Raw genomic sequence first — 18,079 nt, 5'->3', positions numbered from 1 at the left:
TTGTTTTTTAAATAGTAATCTATAAAGAACCAATGTTCTTGCCCTCTGTTCTCTTCTTTATGAGGTTTTTTTCTTTGCTGACGGGATGGTAAGTGAGAAAATCTGTTACAAGAAGGCAACATCGATTTTCTGTGAACAGAGAATAATGCAGTAAATTAACTAAAGGCAGTTCAATTGCTATAACCTGTTCCCACAAATAACTATTACCAATTAAATTATTCAAATATGGTCATTAATGATATTACAACAAATTAAATACTACATAAATATTTAAATTATGATTGATTTTGGATTATTTTAGATTATTTTGAATTATGCAGTGATGGTAAGCAACCAATTGGTGCAAACCTGGGACACGACACTGCGACATATTGTACATAGGCTACAAAGGACTTAGCATTTTTGGACCGCTGTGACTTTTTGTGGTATTCCAGGGGTGGGTTACCCTCCAGTGAACAACCGCATGAATTGAGACAATCGCACTGATGTATTTATATAGAGGATTTTACATATTTGTTGAGTTTGATTTATGTTTAATAATGAATGTCATTAATGTGCATTTTACTGTAGGGGTTAACTCATTCCTCCTGAAGCAGTTGAGAAACACAGATCTGAATTGAGAAAGGATTTATGAAAGGGAGTTAGGGTAAACTACACAGTGTATTAACATGAGAAGCTTGAATAGTTGTCCATCTGTTTTGAACCAATTGCAACAACGAGGTTCTGGCAATCCAAGTACTGTGTGTAATTTATTGCAGATTTTTATAACAAATTATGAGCCAGAATGTAGCACTGTTTGAAAGAACTTTGACGTGCGATGATGGTTCTGTCCATTAAGTCTCAAGCTGTGTTGGCTGCAAATGTTTTCAGAAACACATCTTTTCATAATTTAAATACAGTATTAAATTTGGTATGATATAATACTGTCATTAATGACCATATTATTTAATAGGTAACTGATCCATTTAACAGCAAAGAATAATGAAGAGACACTTGGTGACTCCCAAGCTGATGGCTGCCATTAGTCCAGCTCATACAGAAAGCAACCTAAGAGAACAGGTGGTGGAAGAAATGTAAAGTTAAGTTAAAATTTTGTAGAATGGCTTGGCCAAACTTTCCATCAGTTCTGAATGCATTGTTCATACAATCATGTCTAGTAAAAGTGTAAGGTGTAGACCACGAAGCAGCTTTACAACTATCAACAAGACGAATGCCATGCAGTGGAAGTCAACATTTTTCATAGACAACGTGCTCCCCACTCTACCTGATGGGTCTAAGCTCAGTCGTAACAGAATACACAATCTACTATCCATGAAGAAAGAATGCAATTAAAACTCTTCCTAAAGAGTGAGGTTGAAACAAAGGAAAAACTGAAGATTCATGATGATCTTTAGTACAGTCCAAATAAGACAAAAATGCTCATCTGCAGTTAAGATTTTGTAATGCTGACTCGCTAGATGTGAATGTGGTTTTGGAAAAGACAGGGAGCTCGATGCCTTGGTGAAAGTGCCTTGGGTAAAAATTTGAGATGTGTACAGAAAAGGATAGGAGACGTTTGACAGCCCCTATAAACAGGACATCAGAATGACAGAGCCAGACCCAGCTGTGCAGTTTTAATCTGATCTATCAGAGAGAAAAGGCCTTGGGTAAGGTTTTTACTTTTGACTTTTTAACTAGACCAAAAGTAAACAAGCCTGGAGAACTTTTGTCTCTCTCATTTACAAAATACTGCTAGTTAGAAATGTGTTTACTTTTGTGTTTTCTCTTTTTACTCAATATCTGTACCATTAATTTTTGCATTATAATTCTTTGCAAAATGATGCTTGAGTAAAGCTTTTAATTTATTTTAGAGTGAATTTCCTTTTATCACCATCGCTTGACTGGGTTTAAAGAATAGCCTTAGGAAATAGAGCAGATAGATACGCAGAAACATATATTACAATTCCCATAACAGTTGAGAAAGTGTTACATTGAAGTCCTATAAAGATGCAGGAGGTTTAATCAGAGAATATATATTGGTTGATCCTCTGAAGTGTCTCACTAAAGGGTGTGAAGAGATTGTTTTGTTTTTTTCCCTGATGATCATCATCAAGTGCTGAAAATGCCAGTAGTACCCTAGTGGTTTGTACAGCGGACTTTGATCCTGGGGAACTGGGTTCAATTCCCACTGCAGCTCCTTGTGACTCTGGGCAAGTCACTTAACCCTCCGTTGCCCCACATACAAATAAGTACCTGTATATAATATGTAAACCACTTTGAATGTAGTTGCAGAAACTAAAGAAAAGTGGTATATCAAGTACCATTCCCTTTCCCATTAAGTGTTCTCTTACAGAAGATGTTTTAATACCTGAATCTGAAAGATGTACAATATACTGAAGGAGAGCAGAAAGCAAACAAGTGAAGAGACTGTAATCATTTGAATTGCACTAAGATGTAAAGCATTTTTTTTTTAATGAGTATAATTTGAGCAGACTGTTTTCCTAGCAGCTTTCAATATGTTTTTGATTAATGGAGAGAGGACGGCAGACTATTCAATGGAAGGAGTGCCATAGCCAGTTCCAACATTCTTTGCCTTCACTAAGGGGAAGTGTGATTTTAAATTCCCCTTTAATTATTGCCCCTGAAGCAGGCTGCCATTGGTGAAACATGGCTACATTGGGCAATTTTAATAAAAGTATATTTTAATGTAACCTCTTTGATCCATTGTTCTTTGGACAAATTTAGCAGGTTTTCTGGCAGAAAAAAAGGAATCCCATTCCTTCTTGTTTACCCATACACAGGAAAAGTATTTTTCCTCTCACTAGAGGCTTCTTTTACAAAACTGCTCTAGCGATTCCTAAGCGGCAAATGAGAGGAAGCCTATAGGAACTGAATGGGCTTCCTCTCATTTGCCACACCAGGAATCGGTACCGCGGCTTTGTAAAAGAGGCCCTTGATGTTTTGAAAGTGAATTTTGCATAATAAATGGCAGAGTACCAGAATACTGACTTGAAGTCTGTGTTTTCTCAGAGACAAGCAGCCTTCAGTGCAGAATTGTAGATGGTGTGCACCCTACCATTTGGGAAAGCATTTGTTATTAAAAAGTAGGTCTGGATTTGGCAATCTGAATGGAATAGAGGTTCCTAAAGTGTCCCAATTTTGCCACCGCTTCAGTCCTCTATTTGTTGACAGATGAGAATGTTTTTGATTGAGAGGTTAACTATATTGGTCCTACTAAATTCTGAGACCCTACTGAATAGGTCCCATTCATAGCATGGTTGCTGAAAGAACAGCTGATGAAGGTGCCATGTGGGGCCTAGAAATTTTAGAGGTAATCTTCAGAAAACAGGCATGCTAATGTAAGTTGAGATATAAGGTACGGAATTATGTTGCTGTGGTTCTAAGCCCACCAGTACCTTAATTATACTCTTTGGGTCGGCACTTAATCATCCATTCTCTTTTAGAAATGTTGAGCTTTCCTTAGTTTCTTGTTGACTAGTGGCAAGAATGCACTGCTACAGAACAATAAAGCTTGAAAGAGGGATTCCAGGTAAATAGCTTGCAGAGGGGGAATACCAAAGGTGTCTACAAAGAAATGTGCGTATAAATTGTAAGTATTTCCTCCAACTATGGGACCTCAACTGGCCAAACATGCAAGCAACCCATGTCAAAGGACACACACTCGACCTCATCACACAGACTGGCCTCAGACTTAAACTTAATACTAACAGATACAAACTGGACAGACATACCATGGTCAGACCACCACAAATTAAACCTATCCCTACAATGGCGAAAAAAAGGCTCATACTACAAACAAGAACGCACAACCTACACCACGAGAGGCCAAATTGACCCTGTAACATTCTGGCAACAGATCTACAAGAACGAATGGACAGCACAGACAGACTCGAAACACTATCTTCTAGAATGGGACAACATAAGCAGAAGTATTATAGACAACATAGCACCACTAAGACACAACTCAATACCATGGTTTAACGAAGAACTGAAAAAAAACTAAAAACACGAGTTAGGAGGCTTGAATGAGCATGGAATAAAATAAAAGATGAATACACACTTAACGCATGGAAACAAATGCAAAGAAAATACAAATATGCAATAAGACAAACCAAAAGGTCATAATACAAATCCAAAATAGGGCCAGACTACAAAGACATGCATAAACTTTTCCAACTCGTGAACAAACTACTAGATACCACACCAGTTACCACAACCAACACAAACACCCCATCAGCAGACAACCTTGCTAAATACTTCAACGAAAAAATTATAAAGCTACGAATCACATTACCACTTAATACCACCGACCACGAAAAATTCATTGACTGTCTGGACCCAATCCCCGATGAATATCCAGTAGACTGAATCTGACAGACTTCGCTCCACTTACTGATGAAACCGTCACCAAAGTGATCAACAGGTTCGCCAAATCCCACTGCAAACTGGACCTATGCCCCAACAACCTAACAAAATCCACCCCCCAACGTTTCATAACAGACCTTATGTCGCACCTAAACTACATGCTACACACAGACTCTTCCCTAAGGATAAAGGAAACATACTACTCACCCCAATATCTAAAGATTCAAAGAAAAAAAGCAAATGACATAACCAACTACCGCCTGGTAGCATCCATCCCTCTGGCAGTCAAACTAATGGAAAGTATGGTAACCAAACAGCTTACCGACTATTTAGACAAATTCTCAATATTACATGAATCACAATCAGGATTTCGATTCAACCACAGAACCCAAAACAGTACTACTCACTCTCCTAACCAAATTCAAACAAGCAATTGCAACTGGCAATAGCATACTTCTACAATTCGACATGTCCAGCGCGTTTGACATGTTAAGCCATAATATACTATTAAACATCCTAGAATACTTCGGGATTGGAAGAAACATACTTAATTGGATCAAAGGCTTCCTAACCGCAAGAACATACCAAGGAGGCATATTTTCAAAGCATTTAGCCTTCCAAAGTTCCATAGGTTTCTATGGAACTTTGAAAGGCTAAGTGCTTTGAAAATATGCCTCTTCAAGTGATATCAAATTCGTATATATCATCATCATGGAAACCAGAATGCGGAGTACCCCAAGGATCACTGCTTTCACCGACCCTTTTCAACCTGACACCTCTAGCCAAATTTCGCTATCCAACCAAGGCCTCAATCCCTACATCTACGCAGATGATGTCACGATCTACATCTCGTTCAAACATGATCTAACAGAAATCACAAATGAAATCAAACACAGCCTCCAAATTATGAATTAATGGGCGGATGCATTTCAATTAAAACTCAACGCAGAAAAAACACAATGTCTCATCCTCTCATCACAATATAACACGAACAAGCCCACCACTATAAACACCCTAAACTACACCCTTCCTGTTTCAGATAGTCAAAATTGACCCAAATCTCACACTAGAAATCCACGCAAAAAATACAACAAAGAAAATGTTCCATTCAATGTGGAAACTCAAAAGAGTAAAACCTTTCTTCCCAAGGGAAATATTCCGCAGCCTGGTACAATCAATGGTGCTAAGCCACCTAGACTACTGCAATGCAATCTATGCCAGATGCAAAGAACAAATCATTAAGAAACTCCAAACTGCCCGAAACACCGCAGCCAGACTCATTTTTGGAAAAACGAAATATGAAAGCGCCAAACCCCTAAGAGAAAAACTACACTGGCTCCCACTTAAAGAACGTATTGCGTTCAAAATTTGCACTCTGGTTCATAAAATCATTCACGGCGAGGCCCCGGTCTACATATCAGACCTCACAGACTTACCAACCAGGAACACAAAAAGGTCAGCACGCACATTCCTGAATCTCCATTACCCCAGCTGCAAAAGACTAAAATATAAAGTAACATATACATCCAGCTTCTCCTACACAAGCACGCAACTATGGAATGCACTACCAAATGCCATAACAACAATGCACGACCTAACTTCCAAAAATCGCTAAAACACACCTGTTCAATAAGGCATACCACAATGATCTATCCTAAATACCAGAACTGGACAAAACCGAACTCTCTATACCTGACTGCATCAGTTACTTTGTCACAAATGAACTTTAACGCAATATCTCTATTTCTCATCCAGAAAATGAATTCTCTATACTTGACTGCTAAATCTACTCTATCACTTATGAACCATAATGCAATACCACTTTGTATTTTTCATTCCGGAAATGGCGATCACCATTATGGAATAATGTAAGCCACATTGAGCTTGCAAATAAGTGGGAAAATGTGGGATACAAATGCAACAAATAAATAAATTAGTGCTCATTATTGCTTAAGAGCTGTTATCAATGCTGATTAGCTTATTAAGCCAATTAAGTTACATGCATTGTTATATAATAGGCTTGGATTTCGGCATGATTTCTAGGCACGCTAAAATCCGGGGGGGGGGGGGGGGGGGGTAAATGTCACTTAATATAAATCAGTTATGTAGTGATAACACAGCTTTACAATAAAAAGACCCAACTCATAGTAAAGTTAATGAACTGCATCACGTGCAAAGCAGCTCATTAGTTGCAAATACAATAGTGCAGCTTGTGCTAAACTTTGTTAAGTTGTGTTAAAGTTAACTAGATCTCCAGAAGTGTAGTTATTTCTTCCCGAAGATAATCAGCACAGCGTATGAACCGGTGCTTCTTGGGATTTTCTTAAGGGGCTGGCTAAGTCACTTGGAAAGAATCCCCTCCTCCATGACTGCCACACATCATTTACAAGTGGGCTACTGTTATGGGTCAAGAACCCCTACCCCACCCAATCACCAGAGTTAAAGTTTGCTCAGCTGCCCTCTCCATCAAAAGCATATTTCAAGTTTTAAGCCAGTGCCCCAGACTTAGCTGAACACCTGGTGTCTAGTGGGGGCATGAGCATGCCCCAGAGACTCCTGCCTTGGCAGCACCATTCCTTATAATATTCCATTGAGAAAAGAGTACATAACTTCTGTACTCAAGGCTGCAAACCTGTTGAGATTTCAGGATGCAGACAATCTACATGAGATTTATATTCATGCACTGTTTCCACTGTACAAAATGGATCTTGCAGATGCTATTGTGGATATCCTGAAAACCTGACAGGGTTGTGGAACTCAAGGATCCAAGTTGTGCACTCCTGCACTAATATCCTCATGATCAAAAGCAAATGCCAGCGCTAGAGGGCTTGTAGCGGAAGTAACAGAGCATTAGGTATTCCTCCCCAATGATCAGCGGCCAGCGCGCCAAAATTTGGGTCGCTGGCCGCGGCCAACCCTAAGCCAGCTCCAAGCTGGCGTTAAGGTTTGCCGATCATTGGGGAGGAATGGTGAGCCCTGTCCAGCACGCATTTGCATGCTGGCAGGCCCTCGTTCCCCCCCAAGGCAAACATCAACAGGGGGGCTGGAGGTCCGGTGGACCTCCGGTCCCCCCGACGATCCCACCCCCATTGGCCACCAGCCAAACCCTCTCCCCCCCCCCCCCCCAGAGGTCCGGCGGACCTCCGGCACACCACGACTCCCCCCCCCCCCCTCCAGCGTTGGGCTACCGAATTCCCTGGTGGTCCAGCAGTAGTAGTAAAAGAGACCTGCCTGTAAGAGCTATTCTATGCCATTTTAAGAAACACTGCCCCTGAGGCAGGAATGCCCTGAGAACCCTCCCATCCCTGTTTAATGTTGAGCTTGTCAGACACACCAAAGTGATTTGCAATACAAAATTAGGCAGAAAGCAAAGGGAACTCCACCAAGACCAGGCTAGGAAAGAAAAGAAAAGAAAAGAAAAGAGTAATGAACATTGCAGGCTCTGAGAGGCAGATGATCAAAGCCCTGCGCTGTTCCAAACAGCGCTCTAAAAATAGCGCTGGAACAGCATGGGGCTTTACCACATGGATGATCAGAGATAATGCATGCAAATTTAAGCAGCGCAATTATCTCTGATCATCGGGTAGAAGTGCGAGCGAATTGTGCCGAGCATGCCCACAACACAATCCTCCCGCACTTATTTGACAGGTCTGGGCTGTCAAAAGCCCAAACCTGTCAAACACCCTGCCCTGTCGGTCAAACATCCTGCAGTGGGCGGAGCTGGGCGCCGCCATTTTGCGGTGGCGTCACCCATGGAAGAGGAGGGAGGCAGGCTACCTCCCTCCTCCAACAAAGATAGGGGGGCTGGGATGGGGGGGGGGGTCTCTTTTACTACTACTGCTAGACCACCAGAGAATTCGGTAGCCAACGCTGGAGGGGGGGGGGGAGTCGGGGTGGGTCGGAGGTCCACCGGACCTCCAGCCCCCCCCCCCCGCCGCTTGCTGGGTGGGAGAGGGTTTGGCCAGTGGGCAATGGACATTTTCTGGGGGTTTGGGGGGCTGGAGACCCACCGGATCTCCAGCCCTCCCTGAACCTGGGGGGGGGGGGGGGTGGTGTGTGGGATCGTCGGGGGAACCGGAGGTCCACCGGACCTTCAGCCCCTTGTTGGTGTTTGCCTTGTGGGGGGGGGGGGGGGGGGGGGAACGGGAGCCTGCCAGCATGCAACTGCATGTTGGACAGGGCTCACCATTCCTCCCCAATGATCGGCAAACCCTAACGCCAGCTCGGAGCTGGCATACGGTTTGCCGCGGCCAGCAACCCAAATTTTGGCGCGCTGGCCACTGATCATTGGAAAGGAATACCTAATGCCCTGTTTAGCATGCATTTGAATGCTACTTGCACTACGAGCCCTCGAGTGTGTTGTTTCACGCGCTCGAGGGCTCTGATCATGCGAGGCTAGCAAACACCAGCACTAACAGCCTCTAGCGCTGGCATTTGCTTTTGATCATGAGGGTATGAGGGATTATTTTCTGTCCTGTCATTAAAAACCAGAGATACTTAACTAAGTGTTGAAAAATGCCAAGGTGTGTGTGTGTGTGGGGGGGGGGGGGGGGGAAGAGGGGAAAGAGAGAGCAGGATTTAAAGGGCAGCTAGGATATGATGACTAGGTCACAGGGTTAGGGTACCTTGGCCCTCAACAATAGCCAACCAGGTTACTAGTAAATACAGAAGTAGGGGAATGGGAAGGGGATGTTTCTAGATGTCAGTGCTAGCCCCTTTACATGACTGGCCCTGCATGCAGGTCTGCCATTCAGTATTATGCAGCCGATAATGTGCAAAGTTTTAGGCTGAATTAACATGACAAAACTTACTATGCAATTTACAAAATGGGCCTCTCTTAATCCTTACTAGCACTAGGAATGGATTCTGATGCTGTTATTAAATCTGGTGTCTCACATACCAGTACAGTTCTTTATCAGCCCACCACCCACCACTTTTTATAAAACGTTGATAATTACGAACAGTTTAGAAATCTCATATTAAGGATATCAAAGCAAGAATGTACTGCATTAATATACTAGAATAAGATACATTACCAATTGAGTTCTTTCCTTAAGTATAAATGTCTCTGGAAAAATACTGAAGACATTAGGATCCATGACAGTTGATGTCTGAATGTCTGTGTAACACACCGATTTAACGAATGCAGCTCGTGAGCCTGTATTTCTCACAGAGAACTGAAATTTACTCTCTTCACCAGAAGATATCCCATTCAGTGTAATCACATAATTGTCCAACAATTTTTTAACATTCTCCAAAATAATATTGCTGGTGCCTCCATAGCCAGACAAAGGTATCTAAAACAAAAGCAGCCATAGAACGGTTAAATTTGAAAAGAATATTATCTGGCTCAGATCACTGATCATTCACTACCTTCCTTTTTTCCACTTCTTAGTAATCTGTTAAATGGTTCAAGCACCACAAACATGCTGCCAGATTTGTCACAGTAGGATACAGTTTTCTGTAAAACATGTGAGTTTGTATAATTGGAACACTAAAACCAAATCTTTAAAATTTCATAATACAAATCAATTTACCACTGGCCAAGTACTGAAAATATTCAATAAACATGAACTTGGAGTGCTCTTTGAAGAAGTCATTATCAGATAACTATCCTAACATTTTTACACGTCTTCATCCTAAGATAGAAATTATAGCATGGGACATGATCAGTGCTTGCTACCAAGACTAATACAACTTTACCAAACTGGTAAAACAGCAAGTAAGCTAGTTATAATTAGATAAAGAAAGCTCATCAATGTTCAGATCATTGTGGAATAGTAAATGAAATACAGAAGGGAGTCAAACATGATGAATTTAAATACAGCATCAAAACAGTTTACATTAGGGGAGATGGTAGATGAGATGAATTCTCAAATATTAAGCAGACAGTTAAAAACAGAATTTAAAGTTACTATTATGAATATACAAAAAGATGAGCATATGGAAAAAAGAGAATCTTACAGTGAATTTAATCCCTGGTTGAGATGACCGAAGTGCCAATTGTTTGATTTCTAGCTTTGCAATCATACAGGCTACACGAGTAGGTGTGAACATCAAAAAGACTTTCATATCTTCTTTTGGACGTATTACAAGTTCCCGATTACTGGTCAACCTCTCTTCTGGACCAAATGCACTTTGCAACTTAAATAAAGCAAAGAAAACGTGGCTTAAGTCTTCACATAGCCAAACAATAATACCTACAGCAAATTACCAACATTTGTAATATTGTATCTCCCCCCCCCCCCCCCCCCCCCCCATCCTATAGATCTCTACCATCCTCCCTTCCACCACGCCATCACCACCTATCGGACCTAGTTCAACAATTCTCCCTAGGCATCTTGTAAAACCAAATTATCCAATTCTGTGGGCATACAACTTACACCAAATATTAAGGAAACATTTAAATCTCATTTAATATTCCATCTCATTCCTTAAACACTTCAGTTTCTTCCCTGTACCCAGGATCAGCATATTCATTATTCCTTTCCTTCTGGGAAAAATCTACTTGCTATTCAAGCCTAATCTCCACATTCTTCTTCTACATATACAAGCCAGCTTGTAGAATGAATTCTAGAGTATAACAGCTGAAGCATGGATGCCATTTCAAAAACAAAGGACACTGCATTTCAAATTGTGTATAAATTTAATTTGTTCTACATATGCTATCACCTCGGTTCCACAGCCTCTGAGATATGAAGGCCAATTCCAAAATGGCAGTGCATATTATCTGAAGCATACAGTGATAATCTTTGCCATTTCTTTAGCCTCTCAGAAGAGACCACCACTACTGCATGGCACACTGGCAAACCCACAGGGGCCATCTCTGTGGGTGCTGATCACCCCTAATATAAAGCAAGCCCCTTCATTATGTTCAGGGAGGGGTATTAATTACTGTGCCTGGAACCAGATGTACCCCCAGATTGGCACCAGGTCAGCCTAAGACCCCTGGACTTTACTGAACCAGAGAACCGGGACAGAAGCCAAAATACCAGAAGCTGCTAAGACATCATCTGCCACCTGCAGAGGAAAATACTGACTAACTAGGCTGCTCATTGCCCTATATCAGTATCTCCACCTGCTGGTAGATAGCTGTAATTCATTTGTCTCTGGATTCATCTTCTTGATGACAAGGAAGAGACATTCAATGATTCTTATGACTGTGATGCAACCATATCAGGCTACAAGGAGGAGTGATACTGCACATGAAAAACAATATTAAAGCTGCTGAAAAGCAGTGGACCTAGCGAATGGAGGAAGTGTTATGGATCAGTCTGAAAAGAGAAGATGGAACCTCTATACACAATGCAAATGGAGGGCATGGACAAAGATTTGGTTGCAAATATATGTAAATTAGGACAAAGGGGAGATGCTGTTGCTGGGAGATTTCAATTAGCCTGATACAGACTGCAACATCCCAACTGCAGAATCAGAAAGTATCAGATACCATGGATGTACTTCAAAGTGCTTTGCTTAGACAAATGGTGTCAGAACCCTCAAGGGAATGGACAACACAGGATCTAGGGTTCACAAATGGAGAAAGTGTATCTAATCTCCGAGTGGGTGCCCACCTGGGCAATAGTGATCAGACAGTATGGTTTGATGTAAGCACTAAAGCGGACTGTGTGTGCAATATACCTATGTTATATAGTCTTAGTATGATTGGTCTGTACTTTTCCTATATTTTAATTGGCGTTCCTTTCTTGCTCTTCTTGTTTTAAAAAAATGTATTGTAAGCCACGGCAGCTAATCAAATATTTTAACAAACAACTCAGAATCCTGGATTTCAAACATGCTGATTTTAGTACAATGAGAGAATACCTCAAGAAAGAGCTGATGGGGATGTAAGAGAAATGGAAACACAGTGGTCCAAGCTGAAAGTAACTATTTATTCATCCATCTGTTTGGAGAACCATATCGATTTTCTTTTCTTCTTGCTTCTATTAATTTTCCTTACATAGAGCTGTGTTGCCATTTTTATAAAGTCAAAAGAGAATTCAGAACACCACAAGAGAAACAGAGAAAAGGGGAGGGGGGTGCTAGTGAACAGCTGACTAAGATGGACGCTTGAGTGATTCTCTCTCCTTCTGGAATTCTTAGATCATCCAACACAAAAATCTATGAACAAATGAACTATTTTCTTACTTTATTACCTGTATAATGATGTTTGCTTCAAAACCAGCGAAGCCCATCCTCAAAACTTGCTCCCTTGCTGGTTCCAAATGCACAAAACATTACCTGCCATTCCCGGAAAAAATGTTGTTTGGAAAAAACCCTTCTCTGTCGACGGAGATGGTGATGGAAGAACTACATGCATATAGAGACTTAATGTCTAACCGTTTTGAGACTACATGGGAGCTCAAAGCTGATTTGGCTTCCCTCACTACTTCATTATCAGCATTTCAAACACAAATGGATTCCATGGAACTTTGGGTTGATCAGACTGCTCAGAGTCTCGCTCAGCACCAAGATCAATCCTCAAAACAATTTTTAAAAATTGGAGAAAGAGAAGATTCGCCTATTTCTGTTAGCTAAACATCCATTGGAGCCTGTCACACTCCCCCAGTACAGAGAAAGATGAATGGGGCCTCGTGGCAGAGGCACTTCAAGAATACCGGTGACCTTGGTGCCTAGATGTTCTCAAAGCCCCACTCCAATAAGGTACAATGTCTATACACCTGACCTCTGCCTGGTTCTTAGGATCACAGGTCTTCGACACCTATGAAAATGAAGACAAACTCTTCCTCATCTTTTGGCTGGAGTCAGAGCATATTCATTTCTGATGGCCTCTACCACAGCTCAATGTCAAGGGTCATTAGCATACTCTTGATGCCAATGCACCCCCACAGTTCAATGCAGCTCCTGGAAACACGGAGACCAATTCTTCCAATGTGAATGGGCTGAACTTAGAGGTGCCAGTAATTCATTTGTGTTGTTTCTCTCAACCCTGAAGCCCTCTGACATCCAAGAACACAAATTATGTTGAAAGAGTTCACAGTCAGGCCTCAGATACTGCGGGCAGCAATTGTGAGTATTTATTATGGATATGATCTTGTTGCACTGCATGTACTTATTAAAGCTGATGGGGTTTTTCTCCGGGTCATCTCTCTCTAAAAAAATTATATATACATACACATGCACACACAAATACATACATATACATACACACACCCCCCCGAAATAAAATCAAACTTCTCAATTTTGAAAACATACCAAGCTGGAGTGTCAAAGCCCTTCTGCGGAGGCTTATGTTGGGCAAAACTGAAAAAAAAGAAGGAAAAAAAAAAAAAAAAAAACCAACAACAACAACAAAAAACAGAGCCCGCTGATAATATACCTAAGGCACTAATGAGGAACTGGGAACTGCATGACAGTGACAAGGCTAGAAGGATATATACAAAAATCACAAAAAGCATGTCTAGACAGGAAGCTCTGAGGATGCACTCAGCCAGCTCTGTGGAAAGACAAAGACTGAAGGGGACCTACACAACAGCGACAAGTGGGAGTGGCACAGATGTACAGTGAACCAGCTCAAAAGCTTCTGAAATAATCAAAGCTCGAGTATCGTTCCCCTGTCAGACTCCCTTACTGTCTTCATCCATGCTGTGAAGACTTGATATCTTGCTTGCATTTAGTAAATAAAACTTATTACTGTTAAGGTTTATTTTAGCTAAAGCCAGTCTATGTCTTGGCAAGCAGATGTCAGAATCTTGGGTAGTCCAATCAGTGGGTAAAATGAACGAAGAGTATTAGATGCATCTAGCCTTTTTAAAAATACTTGTTTTTCATCAGAGTCACGCTGTGTTTTTGGAGTGGAGGAGTGGCCTAGTGGTTAGGGTGGTGGACTTTGGTCCTGGGGAACTGAGTCCGATTCCCACTTCAGTCACAGGCAGCTCCTTGTGACTCTGGGCAAGTCACTTAACCCTCCATTGCCCCATGTAAGCCGCATTGAGCCTGCCATGAGTGGGAAAGCGCGGGGTACAAATGTAACAAAAAATAATAATAATAATAATATTCCACTCACATGGGTAGAAAAAAAAAAGTGAAGACAGAATGAAGTAAGGAAGAAGATGGAAACATGGAAAGCCAGAAACAAGGAAGAAAAATGAAGACAGCAAATCACCATAGATGGTCAAAGTCTTGGTAACCACAAGCTTCTTGCTTTAATGTAACTTTCTGGCCAAAAGATGACTCATCATAGCAATAGTGTGTTTCAATCACTACCATTTTTTTCATTTTTCTACTTAAACACTTTTCGTGAAGGATAGTAAGAATTTATAAACCCTTTACAACCTGGAACAGAACATAATTTTCAAATTAGCCTCGTGGAAGTAAAGTTAAACCTGGGAAAGATATTACATGTTTTAATCTTTATTTTCTTTTACTCTCTTTCAGTTAACAGAAAATTCCAACAGATCTGCATGAAAAGTTAACTGTTATAGCATTATGGGTTTCCCACTTAGATAAAGCAAGCTAGAATCAGGATGGACGTAATGTAGTTCAATTTATACACATGATCTGCCCTTTTTTCCCCCAACTTTTTTTGTGGGTAAAAGCAGCTATTCAACTGCCACAGTGAAAAGAACTGATACCCACTACAGCACATCTTTAATATCAGAATTGTAGAACTAATTTTTTTTTGGTCTGGGCTAAGCTGGAAATACAAAAGTTTTTTAAAAAGTTCATGAAACAATCTGGGTTTAGTATGACCCTCACTGAACAATTGATCATGCAATGCCACATCCTTTGGTATGAGCGATTATGTCATAAATAATGCAATTTTTCTTTTTATCTGTTAGGTTTCAAATAAGGTTTGCATGTAAAAATAAAATATTTCATCAACATTTATATGTCTCCAGTTAATTCAATACCAACCTGAAAGCAGTCTTGATCTTGACCACGTATCACCAGGCGTAAACTCTGAGTTGTAGTTGGGGAGTCATTTCTAAGGACTAGTTTCTGTTGACTGAAAAGTACATTAAAAAAACCTCACTTATTTTAGCTAGCAAAATATGCAGACAGCTAAATGCCAGATAAGACTCCTCTATCCATATCACAAAATTACAAATTAAACGAAGATTTGTGCTTTAGAACAGTAGTGTAATTCACAAAATGCAACTGTCAAATATAAACCTAAACAATTGTACACTATTCAGTTGGTACTATATATACTTGTTTATAAGAATCTTGTTAAGTAAGTCAAAGGCAGTTTTAGGAATAAAACTGGTCAAAAATGCTGCAGTCTGTGTATAAATCAAGGCTGGGTCCCACATTGCTCCCTCTCTCCCTCCCTTCTACCTTCGGATTAGACATTGCTCCCTCTTTCCCCCTCCTCTCCAGCATCTCGCTTGTCTTTCCCAACCCCCCCCCCCCCCCCCCCTTCCCATAACCCACAACTTCACAGATTTCAAGAGCGGTCAGAACAGACTGTTTCCTTCTGGCTTTAAGGTAAATCATCAGATTTCAGTATGTGATGATTATATATTTATTCCTCACAAAATATATAATCCTCACATACTAAAATCTGATGATTTAAAGTCTTTAGTTCAGTTTTATTCACCACTCTCTCTAAGCTGTGGTAAGTTCAATAAAGCAAAATGTTCTAATTAATATTTTCAAAAATCAGTCACCCTTCCTATCCCAGGACAATCTTTTATTCAGAAATCAGTATTTCTCAACTCCCACATATACTCATTTCTTTTATCAAAATGAAAAAATCTTATTTCACTCACCAACTCTTTCCAGAGCAACCATCTCAGTAAAAATTACTCTTTGAACCTACTGACGTCAATACATCCTGTAGCCACCTAACGTCACCCCACAGCTGGCGCTTTTCTACCACGTATTTTGCCGATCTTAGCCGTCTCATATTGGAGGCTCCTGTTGTAAGTATTTTTCATCCCCTGGGTTCTGAGATAGATTTTTCTTTGCGATATTACATATTTTGATACAGGTATAAGACTAGTTTTTAAGGTACACTATGTGATAACGACATCTGTGCTGCTGACAGCCATTTCTTTTACTCACTCTGTATATATGTGTGGCTAAACTGCTTATTTTTCAGACAACTCAGGTTGAGACTCGGTTTTTAAATTTGAGTGGGCCATGCGAATTATTCACTAGCTAGTAAAAAAGGCCTGTTTCTGACAAATGAAACGGGCGCTAGCAAAGTTTTCTTCGACTCCCCTGCAGCCTCCCATGCCCAGCGACCCTCCTCTCCCCCTGCAGCCACCCATGTCCAGCAACCCTCCTCTCCCCCTGCGCCCACTGCAGCCACCCATGTCCAGCGAACCTCCTCTCTCCTGCCCCCCTCCTGCCACCCATGTCCAGCGACCCTCCTCTCTCCCCTGCCCCCCATCCAGCCACCCATGTCCAGCGACCCCCTGCAGCCACCCATGTCCAGCGACCCTCCTCTCTCCCCTGCCCCCCCTCCAGCCACACATGTCCAGCGACCCCCTGCCCCCCTGCAGCCACCCATGTCCAGCGACCCTCCTCTCTCCCCTGCCCCCCCTCCAGCCACACATGTCCAGCGACCCCCTGCCCCCCATCCAGCCACCCATGTCCAGCGATCCCCTGCAGCCACCCATGTCCAGCGACCCTCCTCTCTCCCCTGCCCCCCCTCCAGCCACACATGTCCACCGACCCCCTGCCCCCCTGCAGCCACCCATGTCCAGCGACCCTCCTCTCTCCCCTGCCCCCCCTCCAGCCACACATGTCCAGCGACCCCCTGCCCCCATCCAGCCACCCATGTCCAGCGACCCCCTGCAGCCACCCATGTCCAGCGACCCTCCTCTCTCCCCTGCCCCCCCTCCAGCCACACATGTCCAGCGACCCCCTGCCCCCCTGCAGCCACCCATGTCCAGCGACCCTCCTCTCTCCCCTGCCCCCCCTCCAGCCACACATGTCCAGCGACCCCCTGCCCCCATCCAGCCACCCATGTCCAGCGACCCCCTGCAGCCACCCATGTCCAGCGACCCTCCTCTCTCCCCTGCCCCCCTCCAGCCACACATGTCCAGCGACCCCCTGCCCCCCTGCAGCCACCCATGTCCAGCGACTCTCCTCTTGCCCCTGCCCCCCCCCCAGCCACCCGTGTCCAGCGACCCTCCTCTGGACATGGATCAGCTGTGAGACATGTTTTTTTTTTTCTCCCCGGGTTCTGAAGTTGACATCATAACGGCTACGCTGATGTCAGCCTGATCTACGGAGCCTAGCAGACCAACTTGGAATGAGCCACAGTCCCAGGCAAGTCAGAACGTTGGAGGTGAGAATTATTATATAGGATATGTATTTTTCTATAATCATGTTCCCATTGTAGTTAATTTGGTCACATACCTGTTTCAATTTGTCTAACAGCACTCTGCTGTGGCACTCGCTGGCCCTCACACATTTGTGTGTTACATCTACTACCAGATTTGTAATGTATTTTTTATAAGCTTGCATTATTGGGTCAGGTTAGGGTTTTTTTTCTTTTATTTCAGATGTTTTCATTTTTTACCTTTTTAAAAATTATGGTCTAATATTGTTTGTTTTAACTTCCTTTTTATCCGTTTTCCTACTGGCCATTCCTCTCCCTATGCACAAGAGCATCCTTCTAGCTTTAGCAGTCACCTTTTCAACTTAAGATCATCACATATGATCACATCCAAGTCCCACTCATCTTCTATGCACAAAAGTTCTTCACCTCCACTGTACCGTTCTCTTGAGGTTTTGCAGC

At 42.2% G+C, this 18,079-nt stretch overlaps 1 protein-coding gene across 1 annotated transcript in view; it reads right to left on the bottom strand.

The window, feature by feature from the left end:
- CEP192 (centrosomal protein 192) overlaps positions 1–18,079 on the bottom strand; it is a 459,635-nt gene that overhangs the window by 120,268 nt on the left and 321,288 nt on the right. Inside the window, 3 exon segments of the mRNA XM_030212468.1 lie at positions 9,402–9,662; positions 10,330–10,509; positions 15,241–15,331. Of these exon segments, the coding sequence (XP_030068328.1) occupies positions 9,402–9,662; positions 10,330–10,509; positions 15,241–15,331 (532 nt within the window).

Source organism: Microcaecilia unicolor, chromosome 1 (assembly GCF_901765095.1).
Source record: "Microcaecilia unicolor chromosome 1, aMicUni1.1, whole genome shotgun sequence".
NCBI classification, from domain to species: domain Eukaryota; kingdom Metazoa; phylum Chordata; class Amphibia; order Gymnophiona; family Siphonopidae; genus Microcaecilia; species Microcaecilia unicolor.
This window is presented reverse-complemented; position numbering and strand designations above follow the sequence as displayed.